Raw genomic sequence first — 19,809 nt, forward strand, 5'->3', positions numbered from 1 at the left:
ACTATTATGCAATCGATCGTTTCGAACTAGTAAACGGCGTAGCGAAATAAAACTCGGTGTAAGTCTTAACATACGTTCACTAGCAGGACCGTGTTTTATTGAAACTTTTACGACTCGCTACCGGCTGCCCCAGCCGTTGCATTATTTGAATAACATCGAAGGTTGTTGACCTAGCAACCGAACGAAGGTGCGATCCAATTGGAGGTGGATGTAATTACACCTTGAAATACCTTTCGTCATCGAGCATTTCCAATTCCCCGCCGAGTGTCCTCCATTTTTGCGCTTAGTCTTTACGCTCGATATCGTCGCGATTTGCAAGCACTCGCTAGCAACAGAATGTGCGATCGTCGTCGCGCGTCGCCGTTTCGACAGAATTAACGTCGTTGGAATCTCACAACGATTGAGAAACCGCATATTTACTTCGCGCGAAAACCACGATGAACGAGTTATGTCTCGTTCGGGCTAATTTCTTTGAAGTAGTCAATGTGTCGATTTTTAATTTATGCTTCAAATATGTAATATCGGAAAATAAGGATAGAAATTTTTTTCCGATTACTTACAATTTATTAATATTAAATTGAATATACAAATATAAATTGGACAGAGAACGATATTTATTTAACGGAAACTAAATGCAATACTCGTATCTATATCAAATAACTTTGCAGTTATTTGATCACTCTCGTCACAACGAATCTAACACACACACTCTCTCTCTCTAACAACTCTATCAATTCTCACGACTCTACTCTTCGACGACTCAATTAGCTCTGATCTTCGCCAATACACTCCTGCTCGGTCGTGCTCGCTCTTGCTCTCGTCCTCTCACACACACACACACACGCACACTTTTCGGCTCACATACTCTGGCCTCTCGATTGCCACTCCTTGAAATGTGGAACCGTACTTCTGTTTTGACGCTGCTTATCTTTTCTCGCGTCACTGTTACTAGGCGCTCTTGGATGAAAACAAACCACGAAAGACGACGTACACGGTGTTTTCTAATTTCAGCCGATCTCCAATCAAAGCTATTCTACGATATTACAAATATTAAGAATCGAAGATCCAGTGTGAAGAATTTGAAGGGTTGACTCTGAGATTTGAGAGTAATTTCAGAGAATAGAAGCTTAATTCCTGCGATTACATCCTTCACATACTTCCCCTTTTCGGACCTTGACACTACGCAAGTCTCTTTCGGTCGTGCCGTACACCTCGCTGCAATATGTCCAAATCCGCTGCACTCGGAACACCTAACACCTTCTCCCCTCTCCGGACACTTAACACTTAGATGATCCTCACTACCGCAAATGAAGCATCTTCTTTTCTTCATTGCATCTACAGATTGACTGGGCTTCCCGTTCTTCTGGGTTTTAGCCGGCTTCACAATCGACTTTGCTCTGCGACTCTTCTGCTCTTCGTACATCACTAACCTCTTCCTCAACTCTTTGACGTAGCACCGTACAATATAGCCTTATTGTTCTCGTCGTCTATTATTCCATCCACTATGTATTCCACCTTTGCTTCCTCCTCTATGTCCACATGGCTGGCTATTTCGAGCATGCGGTACATGTAAGCCAAACATGCTTCATCACTCTCCTTTTTTGTTTCTTCAAGTTTCTGATGTACTTGCCTACTGTTGACTTTCCTCGAAAATTCTTTCACTAGCCCCCTCTTCAACTCATGCCAAGTCCTGGCATAACACTCGAAGCTCGCAAATATTTTCGCTGGTCCCTTCAGCAGCTTCCTGGCGTAGACTGCCTTCTGCCCATCCGACCACATGCACGTATCAGCGACTTCCTCGAACGACTCGAACCATCGTTCGACATTTTCACCTTTGTCGCCACTAAACGACTCTAATGCATCTTCGACGTCTCTAAAACTCAGTGTCGAACCAACACATGCCCTTCGACAATATTCATCACGGTCCTGATACACCTGTGGCGGATCGGTATCAACAGGACGCCGACAGGTCGAGGCATCAACGCGGCGCAACACCTCCCGGGCGATCCGCGGGTACCAACCGCCAACACTAGAGGGCTACGACGACAACGAGTCTATCTGTCTAACTCGCTAGCGGTCGAATATACAAGCGATTGATACAAATACCGCACCTAGCGAGACTCCCTCTACGTCCAAGGCAGGGACTACCGGGCATAGCCTTACTGACGAGTCCACCGGTAGTCCCGGGACGAAACGCAAACACTCACACTCTCTTTTCATTCGCCTCACACCCTTCGCGTATCTCTCTTGTATCCTCTTGCGTTTTTCTTGTCATCTTCATCCTCACTTTCGTCGTCGCTTTCTTCTTCCGACGATATGTCGTTACCATCCATGGTTGCTTGTAGCCGTGCGCGTAATTCTACTTTTCTGCCCGTCGTTTTTAAACCCAAACTAGCGAGGCGCTCCTTCAACTCCTTCGTATTCATTTTCTCAACATCTTCATCTTCGTTACAATCACGCTCAGCTCTCTGTACGTTTCCTAAATCTCGTTGACCGGTTAGCTCTTCACCGCCCGTCGATCCCTTAGGATACGATTGTCCAGCCCTACACGCCCGATTCAGCCTTGCAATCAGCACTGACCTCGCACCCGATATAGGGAGGTTCATTCGCGCGAGCTTACTCCTCAGCTCCTCCAGCGTCGAACCCTCTTCACCCGACAATCGTTCGCCCCCAACGTTTGCCATTTTTCACACTACACAAACTTAAACAGTCAACAATATCGTCTTTTACCGCACCGCGTACCGGTAAATTCACAACTAGCTCGAATAGCTCTGTTAAACCGTTTCGTTTTCTGTCTTGTCCAATCCCGGACGAGCCCCCAAAAATATGTAATATCGTGATATAATGTATTTACAAGGAGTGGACAATAGAGATGTTAATCAGACAGAAAAAGACGATTGTTGTTCAACCTGAACTATTCACGCCAAACGTACAGAAAACAGCGCAACTAAATAACTAGATAGCGACTCGACTTTTACCAAAACGCAATCAACACTCTCTCGGCAACGCCACTCGCAAACTCTGTCTCCGCTCAACTCGCACTCGGCTCCTCGACTCACACTCTGTTTCTCGACTCACACTCTGGCCGTTGTCGCATTCTATTGCCTTTTTCCTAGGCCCGCCGCACACGTGTTCTGCAGACGCTCGTAGCCAGGGTCACGTAGGTCTTTTCCACGAAACTATGCACTTGAAAAGACCGATGACACATTGATGGGCCCGACGGCGCCTCGGCTCTCGCGGCATTGTTCATAGTTCGCCCGATATTTCTTAGGCCTTTCGTCCACGATACTACATATATGTAGTGGTGTACTGGTCATCTTTTTTCCACGCGTTTTTAGCTTTTTAGCTGTTTGTGTATGGGCGCCTAATCAGCCAATCAGAAATAGCCGGTATTCTATGAATCCTTTTCTTCAATGCTCGAAGAGCTGGATATTTATCCAAAGCTGATGCCCCAAACATATACTCGAAATTTTCAAGGGCCGCTGCAAACACGAAGTCCGCCCATGTCGTCTGAAAAAAGGTTTGTATACATTTATTTTGTACCTCCTCTATTAAACAATTTTTTTAATTTACCTTGAAAAATGTGAAAAATCGAACTCTTAACTAAAGATCACTAGCTTTTTAGGAAGAATTTGGATTTTTATTTTATTGTCAGAATTTAATGGATAATTTTAGAAACTTCAACCTTTGGAGGTATTTGTTAATTAAAAATGACAAAACTGGTATTATGTAAAAAAGAGTAATGTGTATCCTGAATCAATGTCGAATGGAAATTAGACAGTTCTATAAAAATAATCCTTCTCACGATTCCACAACTTCATAGCTTAATTAAATACAATTCTTCGGCGATATAATTACAAATACATTTACAGGAATTGTGTAATATGATAAATATCTCGTTAAAGAAATTGAAATCGTAAATTCCGCGGATAACCAGCGTTTATCATATAGAGACAGGGATTTGCAAAGAATAAAAGTTGTAGAACGTTGAAAGGCGTTGAGAGAAACGTGATGTTATCCCGTTATTCGTTAACGCAACGCAGTTAAAAAAAATCCCGTAGGAAGATTACGATAATAGATAACCTGAGTCGAGTGTTTGTCGGGGGATCTAAAAGATTCTTTCGAGTTGAGCGTCTGAGATTGCAGAGAAGAAAATTTGGAAGCCATCGAATTCGTGATGTCGATAGAAATCTTCAGTTGGAATCGTTGTATCATAACGTAGTCTGCTTATTGTCGATAAGACTTTACTAAACTAAAAGTGACTACTAAAAGTTTCTATCCTCTAAATTCTATCTACGATTCTATAATCTAAAAACTGACTTTTGCAAACAAACTGTAACATTCGCTTAACGGAAAGACATACGTATCTTGTTTGTACTCGTCTTTTCACAATGAATTCTTGAACGTCTGTCTCTGTGGTGAGACAAATGCAAAGTCATCTCATCAGTTACTCACCTTGCTTCAAATCTCCAAGAGCATCGACGAGCACGTCGCATATCATCGCATCCCATTCGTTCCTTCCCATTAGATCGTACTTCTTCGCCAAGTATCGCGCCACAGCGTTACTCTGCGCTACCGGTTTCCCGTCTATCTCCAGCACAGGCAGCATTTTATAAGGCATTGCTAAGAACAAACATGGCTCATATGAACACTGTGTAGAGGGAAACGATCGATAGGAAATCACAACACAGCTTCCGAGGCCGTTGCGTTCTTGTGAATAGATGAATCGAAATCATTTCGGTTTTAATCAACATGGCCTAGTAAAGAAATACAGAAATGTCTTCTTTCTCCTTTTTTTTCTTTTCTTACGATTACGATGGACAGGGTATCGCGTGTTTTTGACTGTTGAGAAGAACCTAAAGTTTTTAAAATCAAGGATAAAAGATCGAGTATAAAATTTGTAATTCTCACGGAAAGGAACGAATCTGTCTGATGCGCTGTACTGAATGTACGAGGAACGATCAGTATCGTTTTGCGGGAAGACCTTATGCAATGATAGTGGACTTACAACTGCGAATAAAAAATTCACGTCGCATAATACCAGACACGGAAAAAATATTAGAAAATGTACACGGTTCTTGTAATGAAAATTGAAATGCAAGGAATATAAATCGAATGTCTCTTGCGAACGTAATTTTGTGTTTTACACCGACAGGATTGATTTACAGACTTACGTTGATTTTTGGTTTCTCTATCTGCAAGCGACATATAAGATTATATCGAAGACTATGCTGCGTAAAACTTTTATTATACTATTTACGATAGAAATGTCGCAACGGAAGATCGAATTTTATGTCTGCTTTGTTCTTTCGACTTTTTAGCTATGTTCTTGTTCATTTCCGAACCGATTTCAATTTTTTATCCTTTTTTTCCGACAAGTCCTAAAAATTTTTTAAATTAACGAGAAACGTAGAAGTATTTTTGTATTCCTATTTTAAGTCACCTATTTACGGTTTTCTCAAAATATTCGAAATGCTTCGATTCATTGAAAACAATAAAGATTGCAACACAAAAATTCGAGAATCGTAAGTGAATTAAGTTGGTATTCGATAAACACGATATTACGGAAGCAAAACTTAATGAAAAGTTCGACTTTATTCCGTATGAAATTTTACTTTAAGTAAGTTTAGCCTGCACGTGAAACGAAAGTTTTATATACAGAAAAGTTTGAGTAAATGGTAGATACCTGAGAGTTGAACGATGAAAGTAAAAATCGATTCTTCACGCTTACAATCCTTGTATTCAGGCCAGAGTTCTTCGGGGATCCTCTCGTCGGTATACTCGATGCCAGTATATGCAAATATGTACCGTATATGTTCGGCACGACCACGGGCATTGAAGTAGATTAGTTTGTAGGTAGGTTCGTCGCTCATTTTCCTTGCTCTGTCAACTTATCGAGAAAAATGATACAATTAACTCGTGTAACTAACAGACTGTGTGCGTGTTTGTGTGTATAGAGAACAATTTATTTATAGATGGAATAATTCGTATAATACGCAAAATAAATCATTTAGAAGGCTGGAATATGTGTTTTTGAAACAATTAATTATGTCGAAAAATATTTCGAACGAGATATAATTATGAAAAAAATAATAATTAAATGTATGTAAATGTATGTAATAATAGTTAAATGTATGTAAATGTAATAATTAAATGTAATTAGTTGTGAAAAAAATAATAATAAAAAATAAATAAATGTAAAAAAAGAATTAAATGTAATTAGTTTCTTTTTACGCACGCGATATTATTGGCGATATATGAAGGTCAACTTTATTTTTTTAAATAGATATATTTATACATATATTTATAGATATAAATACATATATTATATAGATATAATAGTATATATAATATATATAATAATATATATGTCGAGTCTGAATCTCCGAGTCCGAGCTCGAGGCGCCCTCCCGGGGAGGGCTCGCGGGAGGTAGCGGTTCTGCGTTGAAGTTCTCCATCGTCCGGTCGCGCGTGGGGTACCTTTATTGTCGATAGTTACACTAGCGACGTGGGCCTCAGGCTTGATAACGAATCCGTGACCAACGGGAGGACAGGTTCCCTTGCTCTAACTCACACGTGCACCACTCCCTGCTCGTAAGGCACTCGACTTCCTTCACCGATCAGCTCTCTAGCAAGACTGCTCGTCATCCCAACGACGCCACCGAAACAAGACTCCGGTCGAGTGTCTCAGTACACACGATCCTCCGATCGACGTACGATTGCTATCGGTTTGGATACTTGCGATTGTTTCGTTATGGCTATATTAGGCTCTAGGTTGCAAGGTTAGGGTGTTGTCCTGAAGTTCCAGAGGGGCCCCGGCGTCCTTTCGTCTCCGACTCGGCCATCCTGACACTTACACGTCCTCGTGTGTGGCCTGCTGGCTTAGACTACCCGTCGGGGCTTCCACCACGCAGGCATCGACCCGGCGCTCGTCCTCGGGGCAATGTTTTTCTTCTCGCCGCGATGGACAGCGAGACGCGATGTGTCCCGGCATGTGGCAGTGAAAGCACAACGCTTTTGGTGGTGCAGCCGGTCGGCTTTCCTCCGGGCGTCGGGGGTCCTCCTTCGGTTACCACTTCGCCCTCTTGCGGCATTCGAATGTCGGATGTCCGTAAATACCGCAGTGGCCACACCTGGTCCAGGGGGCGGGTGACCTGCCTCGTTTGTTTCCGGAGCTCGCTAATGATCTCCACGGCGGGGGCGTTGGCCACTCCGTGTATAGGAAGGGCTTCATTTCTCTTTGGAATTGTTTCACCGACGTGATGTCACTCGTGAGCGCTAGTCGTTTAAAACGTTCATCGCGCGAGCCCAGCAGATGGAGGGCGGTGGCGGCGAGTACCTCTTCCCTGGTTGAATTTCGCCACTTCGACCCCAGGAGGGTGATGATACGATTTCCGTACGCTCCTGGTGTTTCGCCGTCCCGCGGTATTTCCTCGGCTACCTTGATTAGCGACGCGGCTGCTACTTCTTGGCCACCGAAGTGCGCGGCGAATTGTTCCTTAAAATCTGGCCAGGTGAGCTCGTCGCCGTTCATTATCTGCGTAAGCCAATACGCTGCCGGACCCTCTAGGGCACGGTTTAGGGCAGAATACAGTGCGCTGTTTTTCAGGCGGTGGTCCCTCATGAGCAGGCCGACGGCTGTGCACAGGCGGCTGGATCTGCGTCCGCGGCTTCGGGGTTGAAGCACGGTAGCGATACCCAGGTTGCCCGGTGTCCTTTCTTCTTCTTCTTCCTCTTCTTCTTCCCTAGCGACCGCTTTAGTGCGCGCACGATACTCTTACGATCCCGTACCGACAACGTATGTTCGGATGCCACTTCTGATGTCGAGTCTGAATCCGAATCCGAGCTCGAGTCACATTCCGAGTCCGAGCTCGAGGCGCCCTCTCGGGCAGGGCTCGCGAGAGATTGCGATTCCGTGTTGGAGTTCTCCATCGTCCGGTCGCGGGTGGGGTACCTTTATTGTCGATAGTGACACTAGTGACGAGGGCCTCAGGCTTGATAACGAATCCGCGGCCAACGGGAGGACTATCATATAAAAAGCAACAGGATACACGAAATAATATAATTCTGACTAGGACAACATAAACGCAAGAAGTGTTGATATTGAAAAAAATATTTAATTTTGTATATAAATATTTTCATATTTAAAAAAGTTTCCGGAAGCAGGAAGATTTACAAACAAATAATATCATAAACCGAATGTTTCATGATCCTTTTCTAATTAGAGTGTGTGACAGCATGTGAGAACGTTTCTTAAAAATATGACTTATTGCAATTACTTAATCGCAATTATGAACGATTAAGACCTTCTCACAACGAGGCAATCTATCCAAAGTATAAAACTCGTTATACTTGATGAGAAAACAAATCTCTACTTAGGTTTCATTTCGTTTCATCGCGTTCATAAAAAGTGAATTTGTATGAACACATCGTGCAATTTAGTAATTAGGACCGTTGATCTCGCTGCAACATAGATGGATAGAAAAAAGCCATTTAAAATGATACAACGTCGGGAAGACAATTATGAAAATTATAAATGGAACACAAGATAAAATTGTTTAAGATTAATTCTTCTTTTTTTTTTTTTTTAATCGCGAGTGTTTGCAAACGTAGTTTCAATCTGTTTACAATGATAGCAATGAGAGGAGGATGTCTATGAAAGTTATAAATGCGATATTGAATAACATTTCTGCGAGTGGGTTTGTTTTTCGTTACAAATGTTTTTTAAACGAATCTGCAATCTGTTGGAAACAACGGAACAGTATCGGGACGACTGATAGGGAAATAAGAAAGATCGCGTTTTATTTGAACAGACAAATCTTTGAAATCTATTCGAAAGTCTATTTGAAATGGTACGAGCTCGAAAAGAACGGTGAATACTATAGAAGAAGGATTAATTAAAATTCTTATTAATCTGTACGCTTTGTATATTATATACCTTGATCGATGCCAAGATAACAAATTATTATACAAAACAGTGAAGTATCCACGTCTGACATTAATATTGAGTATTACCATTACTGTAATTTAATTTTTAACCGATCCTGAAAATTCCTTAGAACGTAAAAGGTATAAAATGTTACTGTGCATTTCAAGATTAAATGCACTGTAATTTAGAAACAGTTATGAAGCGGAAACAAATAATTTATTCAGAATAAGAATTCTACGTAATCATGTTAAAAAAAAACGTACTTATAACGCGTTTAAACTCCAAATATGTAAAGACAATAAGGGAAAAAAATTAAACGAAGAATCGTAAATTCACACAAGATTTTATCCAAAAAAAAATTGGCCTGTACCAATATTTTTATTTGTCGTTACAAGTTACGAGGGTATTAAAAAATTGGCCACGAATGGACCAGAGATAAGAATTTATCAGACTTGCTCTCGTAAATTTCAAGACGTTGCATCGGATATTCTTGAAAATCTTTGGACAATGGCCTCGATATTTCGCAGCTTCTATCCTCGAAGCGGAAGAACTCGGCGTTAAAAGCGACAGAACTGGAGAAACCCGGTGACCGCGAGCCTTTCACGCTCTCGACAGATTTCTCATCCCTCGTAATCCTCCCAGTGTCACCCAATTTCCACCCTCGTATTGCGATTTGTTGCTTCCAACGAGGCGACACCTTGTCTTGTGATTTCCTTTTTCGTCGCGTGAAACACGACCGAACACTTGTTCAAACACATAATTCATATTTATCTAACTCGACAAAACGCCGTGTCATTGAAACAATAGCATTCTTTGGCTTTTATGTAAATTCCAATAAATTATGATAATGTTCGTGGAGACATTATTGCTACCTATTTTATCTGTCGTGATCCAAATTGATTTGTGGCTACGTATGTATATATATATATATTTGTATTTTCTTTTGTTCTTTCTTTTTAATTTATGTGATCTGAGAATTACATTTCTGAGAGTTCGGTGAAATTCGATGCTTTATTTTTATCAGTAGAATCTTCCTTGTCATTGTCAGAACGTAGACGTTTACGCGTTTACGGAAAGTTTAAGGATACAAAAATACAGAAAAATGTAGAAAATATGCAAGAATATGTAAAATATCGAAAGTACAGTACTTCTAATAATACTTAGTAGCATGCTCACAAACAAATTTCTTTTGTATTTCTTGAAATTGCGTAAAGATTCGCGGTAATTATCGGATTTTTGTCCTCTTTTATCTGCTTTTTTTATTCGCAACTTATATGAGATATGAATTAATATTCAACGACGTGCGCTCTGTGCCACGAAATGAATTATCTCGCGTTAAGACTGCGGCAATTCTTACGTTTGATATTTCATTTAACGAACAGCCGCGCGTTCCTGAGTTTAAAAACCGCCACTCTGAACTTACGCTGAGAATAATATCAGGAAAAGCGAACGAGAGATGATTAGAAAGAAAATGCGAGGAGCAGTGAGGGGGATATTACTAGACTGCGCTTTTTTGTGCAAGTATAGCAGGATGTTTGGGAGTGTAAAATTTTAACGAATGCGTATAATATGAAAAAATATATGAAATATCCAAGGTATAGTTTTATTAAACTTACTTTTTATAATGCTTCGTAGGTAAAACAATTTTCTATCCAGATTCCACTTTCTCAATTATATTTTCAAAAATGCTCGATAAGGAGTACAATTTTCTACCCAGGTTGTACCTTTCTAATTATATCTTCCAAAATTCTTGATAGGTGAAACAATATTCCACCGACGATTTACTTTTTTAATTGTATCCCCAAAAATATGGACCTGCTTAACGTTTAGATATTATTATTCTTTTCGTTGTTACTTGATACGGCTAGCAATTAAATAGTGAGAATAAGAAGAATTGGAAGTGCCATTTTCGAAAAAGAATTTTGGTTTTAAATTGGAAATTAAATTTGGTTTGGACATATATGACACAATTTGTATGGACAATGAAGAGTACGAATCTACGAATTTCGAGGTAAAAGTATTGATATATGTATCGATATTTCTGGTCGTTACAATATCTCTAATCAATACAAAGTTCTAACTGAATGTTAGAATGTTAAACGTTAAAACGTTTAAAACGTTAAAATGTGTATCGAATCGTAATTCCAAAGATGTCAATTGATGTAATGTAATAATAAAGTATAAAGTATAATAAAGTATAAAGTATAATAAAGCATAAAGTATAATTTCGTCTGTGGTATAATCTTTCTATTCCATTTTGTTACGTCGCACCGCGAGCAATATGGCAACCAGATGTCACCGGATACTCGCAGCGTATCCTCCATAGTTTCAAGTACCTTCCATAAATCTCATAGATTTCCTAGAAAAGGTCCTTCAAACCAAACAAACGTCTGTTTCCGAAGAATTTCTAAAGACTATTGTCTACCCCGACTGGACAAGGGAAAGTTAGTTTTTCTCACGTATGCTGCAACTTTCCTCCCACTAACCACTTTCTCTCGAGGGCGGTTAAGACCCTTCGTTAACCAATTAACAACAAAGCCACTTCCTTCACTCTCCTAACTAAAATCGTCACCAACAAATCCGATGGTCCCGTGCGCTAGACACACCCATCCTTAGCTTTCCTCCGAGACAGCACTGTCCTCCAAGACAGCTCTGATTTCACATCCTTCGAACGGTCAATATCCTTCCACCGTGTAGGACACACCCACAGATCAGTCACTCATTCATCTCGTACATATTCTCAACGCGAGAATTGATTGTAATTTCAACAAATAAATAAAAAAAAAATCTCGTACATACGCACCAGCGTAACTGCCTTCGTTATAAGTTGTTGGAATAAACGGTGAAATATAACTTACTATACTGTGTCATATTCATTTAACCACCTCTTATCTTAACTGAAACAGGGGAACGACTACTTCGCGGCGTCGATTCACCGAATCGTAGCGAGAATTTACGCCTCTCGCTACTGCGACTGCGTCTCTCCGCGAACGGTCGTAACACATTGATCGACAGAAGTACTAAACTCTAATAACATAAATTTATATATTTTCTATTTCCCAGCCACCAGTTTTATAGATTTTTCTATCTTCTGTACTACTTTTATCCCTTTTATTTTTTCTTACATGAGATTATTGTAAATTTAATATCATTTGTTCGCAATATTTGTCCTTGAATTTGAAATGTCGCGCTTCAATGTTGTGTGTTGTTCGACGTTTTATCGAACGATGTTTATCGAACTAGTTTATGAATACGTACATAATCATTAAAGAATCTATAAACCTTACTAGTTTGTTTTTACTAAGTTTTGTTACAGAAAACATGTTCTCATAAATTTTCAACTTTAATTTATGGAAATTTATTAACCTTAAACTATAAAATCATTCAATGAGTCTTTCCGGATGTTTTTATGTAGTCATAATTTCACATATCAGCACAGCTCCACCAATAGGATAAGAGTTACGTGGAAGCAACAGGGGGGAAGAAGAACATATAGATATCTAAAGGTTATTTTTGTCTCATTCAAGTTTCTGTTAACCGGCTTGGAAATTTCCTGTGCTTGTTTCGACTTTGAAGTATTAAAAAAAAAATTGTAAGTAAATAGTATATATATAGTATATATATCCCGAGTCAAAGTTTCTCTTTATAAATAATAAACCGTTTAAAAACTATATTTTGTATGTTTTTTCCTTATTCATAATTAAATAATAAATATGAAATACTTCTACAGAAAGCCGACATCCTTCAATTAACCGAACAGCAGATGATTTAAAAATTAGTAGTTGAAAGAAATAAATGTTATTACATGTTCATAATTGATCGACAAATTTAAATATACAATTAGAAAATGTTTCTTCTTTATTGATAACTAAATAATACAGATAAGATACAAGATACTTGTACGAAAAGTCGGCGCGTCGTTCAATTAACGGAACAGCAGAGGATTTGAAAATTAGTAGTTGAAAGAAATAAATGTTATCATATGTTCATAATTGATCGATAAATTTAAGTATGCAATTAGAAAATGTTTCTTATGTTTGGAAGAATATATAATCACTGCTGAATGTTTTGTAGTTACGAAAGTTGTATACAAACATACATTGTACATACGACTAGTAATGGTACTAAATTACTGTTAGAGGGTCTTGGGTGTATAGAACCATATGGTTAAATTAATACTAGGGATAACGAATCGCGCGAATGTAATTAATATTTTGAAATGCGTTGTTTGCATTAATTGATAGTTTTCTTATAAACTTTTTTATAAACAATTTCATTGCTATAGAAAAAAGATAAATGCCGGTAATATGTCTATCCTACTTAAATAGAAAGTGCAATATTTTGTTATAATATTTGGCGCAAGTTTATACATTATTACATCGAAAAATAATATTCTTTTTATATCTAAGCTATATTAAAATATAAAGATACAAATAGCTATGCGAGTAGTTAGTAGTTGATGCTTTTTACTTAAATTGTCTTATACTTCATAATTTGTAATAATATAATTCTTGTCATCAATGATTCTTTGTTTTTACTTTGTATATATTATACTTCCAGGAAGATGCCGCTCTATAAATTGACTTACTTCCCAGTTACGGCATTGGCAGAACCAATCCGTTCTTCTTCAGCTATGCTAGTATTCCATTTGAAGATGAACGTATCAAAAAGGATGTCTGGCCAGAAATAAAGCCCTGTAAACTTAAAATTTAAAGAAGTTCTGTTTCTTAAATCTCATCTTTCCTAATTTAACTAAAGTAGCTAAATAAAGTAGAACACAATTATGCAGAGTATAACAGAGATTATTGTTTACTCTCCATTGCTCTATAAGATATGTGGGAGAACAATAGGTATTGTTAAGGAGACAATGCCCTTTGTTTGCTGATAAATTATCAATAAATTAAATTATATCTTTCCAAAACAGATAACAGGAAGCTAGATATTTAAGAAGCATCATAATCTGTTTGTTCGATAGAATCTTTGATTCTATTAGTTGTATGTTTTTAGTGACTCCTTATGGCCTGCTTCCTATGCTCGTAGCTGATAGAAGGAAGGTTGCTCAGTCTACAGCTATTTGCCGTTACTTAGCCAAACAATATGACTTAGCTGGAAAGACTGACTGGGCAAATCTTCATATTGATGCCACTGTTGATACTATTCATGATATTCGTCATAGTGAGTATCCAGTGCTGTTTTGCATAAATCTTATGAGAATCTTGATAACAGATAGTACATATCTGTTCAGGTATTTATTAGTTGAAATCCGATTTAATATTTGATTTAATCGAACGATACACGTATGTCAACAATACAAGACAAAGGATTAAAAAGGATTGTAATTCTATCTTCAGTATCATTTAAATTTCGCACAACACTGTATTCAAGTTAGTATAACATTAGCGAATAGTATTTAACTGAAAACAAATTTTCAGAAATTGCCGCCTTCCACTATGAGGAGGACGAGAAGGTCAAAGCTGCAAAACGCAAGGCTGCTGAAGAGACGCTGCCGTTCATTTTAGAACGTTTGGACCAGCAAGTGAAGGAAAATGACGGCTACTTCTACGATGGTACTCTCTCTTGGGCTGATTTAACATTCGTTGCTCTGCTCGTTATTTGAACTTTATGTACAAGTCTGATCTGATCGAGAATTACGAGAATCTGAAGCTGCTGGAGAAAAAGGTCCTCCTTCTGCCCAAGATCAAAAACTGGATTGAGAGACGCCCAGTTAGCGAATTCTAAACTTCACGATTGCTTATGGTTTTATAAGCGTTTAAAGATTGCGGTCTTAGTGTGTTGAGAGAATGAAGAACGAATCGTGTTGATGGAAGTTTGTATGGAATATACTGATTGCTTTTAACATTCATTAGTTCCAGTTATTACCGATATTTTTGTCATTTAGTTAGGGTTTTCCCTTTAGATTACGTTGTGATAGAGAACTATTATTTGTGTATTCCTACAGAAACATACGAACTATATAAACTGTTGACACGATGTTGTGCTTTTGTATTATAGAGATAATAATAAAACCATCAAACAATCATTAATTATGTTTTTTATTATATTAATTAAGAATTGAAGATTACCTCCTTGGTGATCTTGATAATATCGTATTTTACAAATGTTGAACAAAAAAAAATGTATGATTATTTTATTCAATACGTTATGAGGGTTGCTTTAAAAAAAATACGAGTTACATATTTCTTTGAAAAAAGCATGATTTTTATCGATACAATAATGTTCTTCTGTTATCGCTTTAAAGTTGAGTACTTCGTTGATTACACGAGAGAACTCGCCTACAGCAAACAAGATACGACCGTGTGTAAAGTAATTAATCTGTTTGCTCGTTGCTAGCTACACATAAGGCTTGCGTAAAAAAAAATATGCATTTCAGTTCAGGCGGAGAATTATGTAGGAAGTCATTTTGTCGATCAATAACTTAGTTAATAAAAGATCAAATTTTCATGTACATAAATGTAAGTAACGTTCAAGTATTAATCATTACATACAATTTTTGTATAATTCGATATCTTGGTCACTTACATCTTACAAATGATACATAGATAATATTTATGAGATACATTGGAGCTATCTTTTAGTTAACGCCATTTTTTCTTGTTTTCTCTGTACTTTTACTATTCTTCCAAAAATATCAAAGGATCGATGACTTCAAATTAAACTAGAATTGCTTCGGTATATTGTCAATCAATGGCTATTTGTATTCACATCTATATCAAAGGAAAACCGATTGCAAAATTAATTACCCTTGCAACTCCGCAATATGAAAATATGTGTAATCGACCTTGAAGATGACAAATCACAATGTTTGAAGTAGTACAAAAAGATGATAATTTAATTTCGCTTTATCAAACTGTACAAAATTTGTATACACATACAGAAAAAAAATGGAGTTCAAACATTAATCAACATGAATTATCGGTTATTATTGTTGAGTAATTATTAGGATTAGAGTTTTGGAGTATCGATCGTATCGAGTTTTAACTATCGGTTTCCGCAATTTATTGTTTTTCTAAATTATGTCTAAATGGTATCAGTTTTTGAATATTTTATAGTTTACACTCCAACATACTGACGTAAGCTATCGAAAATAATTGTAAATTATGCAATATCATTTTTTTTATATTTCATAATCCAAATTTCAATCTATTTTTTGTATTTAACATCCCTTTTTTATTGTTCGTGTTCCGTCTTGTACGTACTTCAAAAAATCTTAATTTTTTTTTGGATAAAATCTTGTGTGAATTTACAAAAAATACGATTCTTCGTTTAATTTTTTTCCCTTATTGTCTTTACATATTTGGAGTTTAAACGCGTTATAAGTACGTTTTTTTTTTAACATGATTACGTAGAATTCTTATTCTGAATAAATTATTTGTTTCCGCTTCATAACTGTTTCCAAATTACAGTGCATTTAATCTTGAAATGCACAGTAACATTTTATACCTTTTACGTTCTAAGGAATTTTCAGGATCGGTTAAAAATTAAATTACAGTAATGGTAATACTCAATATTAATGTCAGACGTGGATACTTCACTGTTTTGTATAATAATTTGTTATCTTGGCATCGATCAAGGTATTTAATATACAAAGCGTACAGATTAATAAGAATTTTAATTAATCCTTCTTCTATAGTATTCACCGTTCTTTTCGAGCTCGTACCATTTCAAATAGACTTTCGAATAGATTTCAAAGATTTGTCTGTTCAAATAAAACGCGATCTTTTTTATTTCCCTATCAGTCGTCCGTTACTGTTCCGTTGTTTCCAACAGATTGCAGATTCGTTTAAAAAACATTTGTAACGAAAAACAAACCCACTCGCAGAAATGTTATTCAATATCGCATTTATAACTTTCATAGACATCCTCCTCTCATTGCTATCATTGTAAACAGATTGAAACTTCGTTTGCAAACACTCGCGATTAAAAAAAAAAAAAAAGAAGAATTAATCTTAAACAATTTTATCTTGTGTTCCATTTATAATTTTCATAATTGTCTTCCCGACGTTGTATCATTTTAAATGGCTTTTTTCTATCCATCTATGTTGCAGCGAGATCAACGGTCCTAATTACTAAATTGCACGATGTGTTCATACAAATTCACTTTTTATGAACGCGATGAAACGAAATGAAACCTAAGTAGAGATTTGTTTTCTCATCAAGTATAACGAGTTTTATACTTTGGATAGATTGCCTCGTTGTGAGAAGGTCTTAATCGTTTATAATTGCGATTAAGTAATTGCAATAAGTCATATTTTTAAGAAACGTTCTCACATGCTGTCACACACTCTAATTAGAAAAGGATCATGAAACATTCGGTTTATGATATTATTTGTTTGTAAATCTTCCTGCTTCCGGAAACTTTTTTAAATATGAAAATATTTATATACAAAATTAAATATTTTTTTCAATATCAACACTTCTTGCGTTTATGTTGTCCTAGTCAGAATTATATTATTTCTTGTATCCTGTTGCTTTTTATATGATAGTCCTCCCGTTGGCCGCGGATTCGTTATCAAGCCTGAGGCCCTCGTCACTAGTGTCACTATCGACAATAAAGGTACCCCACCCGCGACCGGACGATGGAGAACTCCAACACGGAATCGCAATCTCCCGCGAGCCCTGCCCGGGAGGGCGCCTCGAGCTCGGACTCGGAATGTGACTCGAGCTCGGATTCGGATTCAGACTCGACATCAGAAGTGGCATCCGAACACACGTTGTCGGTACGGGATCGTAAGAGTATCGTGCGCGCACTAAAGCGGTCGCTAGGGAAGAAGAAGAGGAAGAAGAAGAAGAAGAAGAAGAAGAAGAAAGGACACCGGGCAACCTGGGTATCGCTACCGTGCTTCAACCCCGAAGCCGCGGACGCAGATCCAGCCGCCTGTGCACAGCCGTCGGCCTGCTCATGAGGGACCACCGCCTGAAAAACAGCGCACTGTATTCTGCCCTAAACCGTGCCCTAGAGGGTCCGGCAGCGTATTGGCTTACGCAGATAATGAACGGCGACGAGCTCACCTGGCCAGATTTTAAGGAACAATTCGCCGCGCACTTCGGTGGCCAAGAAGTAGCAGCCGCGTCGCTAATCAAGGTAGCCGAGGAAATACCGCGGGACGGCGAAACACCAGGAGCGTACGGAAATCGTATCATCACCCTCCTGGGGTCGAAGTGGCGAAATTCAACCAGGGAAGAGGTACTCGCCGCCACCGCCCTCCATCTGCTGGGCTCGCGCGATGAACGTTTTAAACGACTAGCGCTCACGAGTGACATCACGTCGGTGAAACAATTCCAAAGAGAAATGAAGCCCTTCCTATACACGGAGTGGCCAACGCCCCCGCCGTGGAGATCATTAGCGAGCTCTGGAAACAAACGAGGCAGGTCACCCGCCCCCTGGACCAGGTGTGGCCACTGCGGTATTTACGGACATCCGACATTCGAATGCCGCAAGAGGGCGAAGTGGTAACCGAAGGAGGACCCCAGACGCCCGGAGGAAAGCCGACCGGCTGCACCACCAAAAGCGTTGTGCTTTCACTGCCACATGCCGGGACACATCGCGTCTCGCTGTCCATCGCGGCGAGAAGAAAAACATTGCCCCGAGGACGAGCGCCGGGTCGATGCCTGCGTGGTGGAAGCCCCGACGGGTAGTCTAAGCCAGCAGGCCACACACGAGGACGTGTAAGTGTCAGGATGGCCGAGTCGGAGACGAAAGGACGCCGGGGCCCCTCTGGAACTTCAGGACAACACCCTAACCTTGCAACCTAGAGCCTAATATAGCCATAACGAAACAATCGCAAGTATCCAAACCGATAGCAATCGTACGTCGATCGGAGGATCGTGTGTACTGAGACACTCGACCGGAGTCTTGTTTCGGTGGCGTCGTTGGGATGACGAGCAGTCTTGCTAGAGAGCTGATCGGTGAAGGAAGTCGAGTGCCTTACGAGCAGGGAGTGGTGCACGTGTGAGTTAGAGCAAGGGAACCTGTCCTCCCGTTGGTCACGGATTCGTTATCAAGCCTGAGGCCCACGTCGCTAGTGTAACTATCGACAATAAAGGTACCCCACGCGCGACCGGACGATGGAGAACTTCAACGCAGAACCGCTACCTCCCGCGAGCCCTCCCCGGGAGGGCGCCTCGAGCTCGGACTCGGAGATTCAGACTCGACATATATATTATTATATATATTATATATACTATTATATCTATATAATATATGTATTTATATCTATAAATATATGTATAAATATATCTATTTAAAAAAATAAAGTTGACCTTCATATATCGCCAATAATATCGCGTGCGTATAAAGAAACTAATTACATTTAATTCCTTTTTTACATTTATTTATTTTTTATTATTATTTTTTTCACAACTAATTACATTTAATTATTACATTTACATACATTTAATTATTATTTTTTTCATAATTATATCTCGTTTGAAATATTTTTCGACATAATTAATTGTTTCAAAAACACATATTCCAGCCTTCTAAATGATTTATTTTGCGTATTATACGAATTATTCCATCTATAAATAAATTGTTCTCTATACACACAAACACGCACACAGTCTGTTAATTACACGAGTTAATTGTATCATTTTTCTCGATAAGTTGACAGAGCAAGGAAAATGAGCGACGAACCTACCTACAAACTAATCTACTTCAATGCCCGTGGTCGTGCCGAACATATACGGTACATATTTGCATATACTGGCATCGAGTATACCGACGAGAGGATCCCCGAAGAACTCTGGCCTGAATACAAGGATTGTAAGCGTGAAGAATCGATTTTTACTTTCATCGTTCAACTCTCAGGTATCTACCATTTACTCAAACTTTTCTGTATATAAAACTTTCGTTTCACGTG

The 19,809-nt window shown here is 38.7% G+C and overlaps 3 protein-coding genes across 5 annotated transcripts; 2 read left to right on the forward strand and 1 right to left on the reverse strand.

The window, feature by feature from the left end:
- Positions 1–6,490: 6,490 nt before the first annotated feature.
- On the reverse strand, positions 6,491–7,879 carry LOC117214623. Of its 2 annotated transcripts, none has more exons than XM_033460824.1 (2): positions 7,846–7,879; positions 6,491–7,635 (listed from the first exon to the last, which is right to left on the reverse strand). In XM_033460824.1, exon 2 carries the CDS (start codon positions 7,622–7,624, stop codon positions 7,070–7,072), a length of 555 nt encoding a protein of 184 aa, XP_033316715.1. In that variant the 5' UTR covers positions 7,625–7,635; positions 7,846–7,879; the 3' UTR covers positions 6,491–7,069. The 2 variants fall into 2 exon arrangements, with proteins under 2 accessions (XP_033316715.1, XP_033316716.1); XM_033460825.1 differs by having other exon boundaries at positions 6,491–7,631; positions 7,842–7,875.
- Positions 7,880–13,592: 5,713 nt separating this feature from the next.
- LOC117214622 (glutathione S-transferase-like) lies at positions 13,593–14,796 on the forward strand. The gene is made up of 3 exons (XM_033460823.1): positions 13,593–13,625; positions 13,937–14,104; positions 14,362–14,796. Exons 2-3 carry the CDS (start codon positions 13,960–13,962, stop codon positions 14,544–14,546), a joined length of 330 nt encoding a protein of 109 aa, XP_033316714.1. The 5' UTR covers positions 13,593–13,625; positions 13,937–13,959; the 3' UTR covers positions 14,547–14,796.
- Positions 14,797–17,579: 2,783 nt separating this feature from the next.
- LOC117214620 lies at positions 17,580–18,958 on the forward strand. Of its 2 annotated transcripts, none has more exons than XM_033460821.1 (2): positions 17,580–17,613; positions 17,839–18,958. In XM_033460821.1, the coding sequence occupies exon 2, from the start codon at positions 17,850–17,852 to the stop codon at positions 18,402–18,404; it is 555 nt and encodes a 184-aa protein (XP_033316712.1). In that variant the 5' UTR covers positions 17,580–17,613; positions 17,839–17,849; the 3' UTR covers positions 18,405–18,958. The 2 variants fall into 2 exon arrangements, with proteins under 2 accessions (XP_033316712.1, XP_033316713.1); XM_033460822.1 differs by having other exon boundaries at positions 17,584–17,617; positions 17,843–18,958.
- The last annotated feature ends 851 nt before the right edge of the window (positions 18,959–19,809 follow it).

Source organism: Bombus bifarius, unplaced genomic scaffold, assembly GCF_011952205.1.
Source record: "Bombus bifarius isolate JDL3187 unplaced genomic scaffold, Bbif_JDL3187 scf7180000009231_frag, whole genome shotgun sequence".
In the NCBI taxonomy this organism is placed as follows: Eukaryota; Metazoa; Arthropoda; class Insecta; order Hymenoptera; family Apidae; genus Bombus; species Bombus bifarius.

What these genes read in the sequence shown, in the direction of transcription:
- LOC117214623 (XM_033460824.1), bottom strand. Translation starts at nt 7,624, where the DNA reads ATGAGGGACCACCGCCTGAAAAACAGCGCACTGTATTCTGCCCTAAAC.
- LOC117214622 (XM_033460823.1), top strand. Translation starts at nt 13,960, where the DNA reads ATGCTCGTAGCTGATAGAAGGAAGGTTGCTCAGTCTACAGCTATTTGC. An exon ending in TATTCATGATATTCGTCATA is followed by an intron (nt 14,105 to 14,361) that starts GTGAGTATCCAG and finishes ACAAATTTTCAG; the next exon opens with AAATTGCCGCCTTCCACTAT.
- LOC117214620 (XM_033460821.1), top strand. Translation starts at nt 17,850, where the DNA reads ATGAGGGACCACCGCCTGAAAAACAGCGCACTGTATTCTGCCCTAAAC.